A 4,065-nucleotide genomic window follows, 5' to 3' on the forward strand; every position below is an offset into this window, starting at 1 on the left:
CTGTACAGGACTTTGGTTAGGTCACATTTGGAGTACTGTGTGCAGTTCTGGTCGCCTCACTTTAGGAAAGGTGTGGAAGCTTTGGAGAGGGTGCAGAGAAGATTTACCAGGAATTTGCCTGGAATGGAGAATAGGTCGTACGAGGATAGGTTGAGAGTTCTCGGTCTTTTCTCGTTGGAACGGCGAAGGATGAGGGGTGACTTGATAGAGGTTTATAAGATGATCAGAGGAATAGATAGAGTAGACAGTCAGAAACTTTTTCCCCGGGTACAACAGAGTGTTACAAGGGGACATAAATTTAAGGTGAAGGGTGGAAGGTATAGGGGAGATGTCAGGGTAGATTCTTTACCCAGAGAGTGGTGGGGGCATGGAATGCACTGCCTGTGGGAGTGGTAGAGTCAGAATCACTGGCGACCTTTAAGCGGCAATTGGATAGGTACATGGATGGGTGCTTAAGCTAGGACAAATGTTCGGCACAACATCGTGGGCCAAAGGGCCTGATCTGTGCTGTAGTGTTCTATGTTCTATCTTCTATGTTCTAAGCCTTTTATCCTGCTTGACCTGCTGTGTTTTTTCAGCTCCACATTTTTCGACTCTGTTACCCAGCATCTGCAGTCCTCGCTTTCTCCTATTTTGATAAAGATGCAAGTCAAACAGGAGCTGTAGATCTGGGTGGTTGATTTTCCAGTTTTACTTTGCATACGTTTTTGTTTCTGTCCTGTTAGTGTGCAAGTTTTATACAGCAAAAACCTCGTAGTAGTAATTATTTTGAAATTTGATGCATTTTTTCATCTTGCGGAAGAGCTTTCCTCTCATTAGCCTTAAGATGTCACTTTGGCTTGTCATTACACCCTTTTATGAACTGTGCAATTGGCTATCGATGTAATTTTCGATGTCATGTTTAAGTGATCACTGTGACTACCCTAGGTTAGTGTCTTCCCTTTTCTAATATAATCTTAGTTCATAAAAGGTGTTGGGTCTTAAAATCACATAATGGAAGTCAAATATTGATAATTTATTTTAATCACTAGCAAAAATGTGTCCAATCCATTCATAAATGTGCAGTGGAACAACTGAAATTTATGTTAAAGCAAAGATGTTGATCATGACTTATTTTTGTCTTTCAGTTTCCTTTTGAAGAAAATTTGTTTCAGTCACTATACTTCCCCCTCCAAAACAACTTCTTGAAAACTGTACATACATTATGCGGGAGGCTTCCACAAGTGTTCCTGAAACAGGTTGAACAAGCCATGAGGAAAGTATATGAGCTACGCGTTATCCATGTCGGATAATGACTGAAAGTGGAAGATATTTTTGTGTGTGCTGCACTGTATTTCAAAGGGAATACTCCGATTTAAATTTTCCAGTTTTACTTTGCATACGTTTTTGTTTCTGTCCTGTTACTGTGCAAGTTTTATACGGCAAAAACTTCGTAGTAGTAATTATTTTGAAATTTGATGCACTTTTTCATCTTGCGGAAGAGCTTTCCTCTCATTAGCCTTAAGATATCACTTTGGCTTGTCTTACACCCTTTTATGAACTGTACAATTGGCTAACTGTGAAGCCAGGAATGTTAGAATGAATCTAGCCAAATGCATTGTTAAGATCAGGCTGCCACTTGCAATGATAACCTGTGTTGGAGAACTACGCTGTTGATAGTATCTACACAATATTAAGCCACTGTTGCAAAATGCCTTTGTCCTCAGGAGAATCTGAGGTTAAAAAAGTAGAGTGAGTGGTGCAAACTGTGTGGAAAATAATTGGATTATTTTTCTCCTTCTAAGAATTAACAATGGGTATATACAATCTGTTCTAGTACTTAGTGTGCTGAAATTTAATTTTTTTTTTGAGTAATATCACCACACTTGGCATAGCAAAAACATTCCTTGAGACAGACGCTGTGAATTACTTAACTGAAGATTTCTTAAGCTGCATTTGACCATGATATGGGTAAAGGTGGAACTTGACTTAAAACTAAGTGACTGCAGACGGGAAGGTTGTGGGTTCAATTCCTGGTCTGTGCTGACTTAACTGATGTCAGCTGAAGTACCACTTTGGGGCTCAGTGCCCTTGTATCATTTTTAAGAAGGAAGCAAACCGAAGTCTCATGAGTCAGACTGGAAATCGATGGTCTGGCTGCAGGTTCAGAGCTGAACTGGTGATAGGCTTTAGGCAGGAACAGCCTGCTGTCAGTTACAGACGAGATCTGATCACATCGGAGAGATACCATGCGTCAGACCTCAGCACTTTGAGAAGAGGTAGAAAATTGCAGAGGATGGGAAAGGGGAGGATTTTATGGTACCAAAGTATTGAAATGAAACTGGAACTTTACAGAAATAGATTTTCTTCTGTACTCCAGAACTGACAATTATCTATAATCTGATGCAAAGAGATATAATTCAGCAATGATTTTGTTCTTGTGTCACTATATTTAATCAACCATCAGCAGTTTATGTTCTCTGAACATACCAACTTGGGACAGCAGGATCATCTGTATCCTAAAATTGATTTTCACAGAAAATACAGTTTAAAAAGAACGAATCCTCCAGACACCAACTAAAGATTTGCATTGAGGTCCAAGTTTTTTTTTGTTATGTGATATCTATAATCTCTAATATTTGTACGTGTCTGTTTTTAATATAAAGTAACATTTCATTCAAAAAAGGTGTCTCCTACAGTATTCATTTGCATTATTTTTGCACAATAAGCTTTTGTGTATTTTTTTAAAGTTGCGTCCAAATGACAATTTAATTCTGCTCATGTTATAAAGTCTTTTACTTTTCTCTTGCTTTTCTGCTGAAGTTTCTTTGTATATCGCCAAAAACAGATCTGCCTTGAACCAACAGAATTAACTGACGTTTTAAAAATGCAGTTTTACAAAAAAGATTATTTTTCAAAAAAAAAACTCCTTGATGTATTAGTGTGGATGAACTTGATAAAATTTGATGCATGTGGCTAAAAATGGATCTTATCACAGAAAATTAACATTTTAAATCAGTATCAGTCATTGCCTGAGAGTTGAAATAAGGATAGAAATAACAGCAGGAGTAAAATGTAAAACCCTTTGAGCTTGCTGCACTATTTAATATGATCATGGCAGCTATTGGGCCACAGTGCTGATTTCCCGCCTGCCCCTCATAGCCATTGATTTTAAATGACGGAAAATGACATACAAAGATGAAAAGCTATTTCCTGATTTAATTGGGGTATTAAACCTGCACAGCTTTAGGTTTTCAATTTTCTTTTGATTTTTTGAAGAAATAGTACCTATTGGTGGCTTTGCACCTTAAGTTACAGGTTGGACCTTTATCCAGTGGACATTGTGGAGTTGTTTGAGCTGAACTTGGGAAACATGTAAAGTCCTGAGAGGATTTGACAGGGTGGATACTGAGATGATATTTTCCTCTTGCATGAGAGTCTAGACCTCGGGGACACAGTTTGAGAAGAGGAGGTCTCAGAATGGAATTCTCTTTCCCAGAAAACAGTGGAGGCTGGTTCATTGAATTCATTCAAGGTTTCATGGGTGGCGGACAGGAAAGCGGGGTTGGAGGTCCACATGGCCTAATCTTGCTCTTTAGGTCTATGTTTTTGTGTAAATTTTCAGAACTTACAAATGAAATCTATGCACATGATAGAAGGCAATGCACTGAATGGAATCTGCCAAAAGTGATTAGGTGATCGGGGGTATGGTCAATCGTACAGGTGGAGTCACAAGACCTTTTTAAAACTACTGCAAAAGAATACAGAAAGGAGTTCTAACGATTGTTGACCTGAAAATTGGGCAGGCTTTTGGATTTTGGACATGGGACCAGAGGCTGGGTTTTGGTAAGTGGCAGGTCATGTTGCTTGCTCTGGCCCATTTTTTTCATCTGGAATGGGCCAGGAGTGAGTTAGGTGGGGCTAACAGCAGGAGTGAATAAGTTAATTTATTGGCCTGTTAGATTTAGTCAGCAGAAGTCGACCTGAAGTTTCCTTATGGCCTATGGAGCCCTACTGAGATGAAAACACAACCAGGGAATGCAGATGGTCCTTGGCAGAGGATCAGAGTTGGACCTGGGACACAAA

General features: G+C 39.2%; 1 protein-coding gene across 2 annotated transcripts in view; it reads left to right on the forward strand.

The window, feature by feature from the left end:
• Window positions 1-2,751, forward strand: part of gxylt2 (glucoside xylosyltransferase 2) — a 51,664-nt gene extending 48,913 nt beyond the window's left edge. The window contains exon 7 of one of the 2 annotated variants that reach the window (XM_043708355.1): window positions 1,128-2,751. In XM_043708355.1, the coding sequence (XP_043564290.1) occupies window positions 1,128-1,292 (165 nt within the window). In that variant the 3' untranslated portion in view covers window positions 1,293-2,751. The remainder of the gene's footprint in view (window positions 1-1,127) is intronic. The other variant, XM_043708356.1, reaches the window with a different exon arrangement.
• The last annotated feature ends 1,314 nt before the right edge of the window (window positions 2,752-4,065 follow it).

Source organism: Chiloscyllium plagiosum, chromosome 18 (genome assembly GCF_004010195.1).
Source record: "Chiloscyllium plagiosum isolate BGI_BamShark_2017 chromosome 18, ASM401019v2, whole genome shotgun sequence".
Classification (NCBI taxonomy): Eukaryota; Metazoa; Chordata; class Chondrichthyes; order Orectolobiformes; family Hemiscylliidae; genus Chiloscyllium; species Chiloscyllium plagiosum.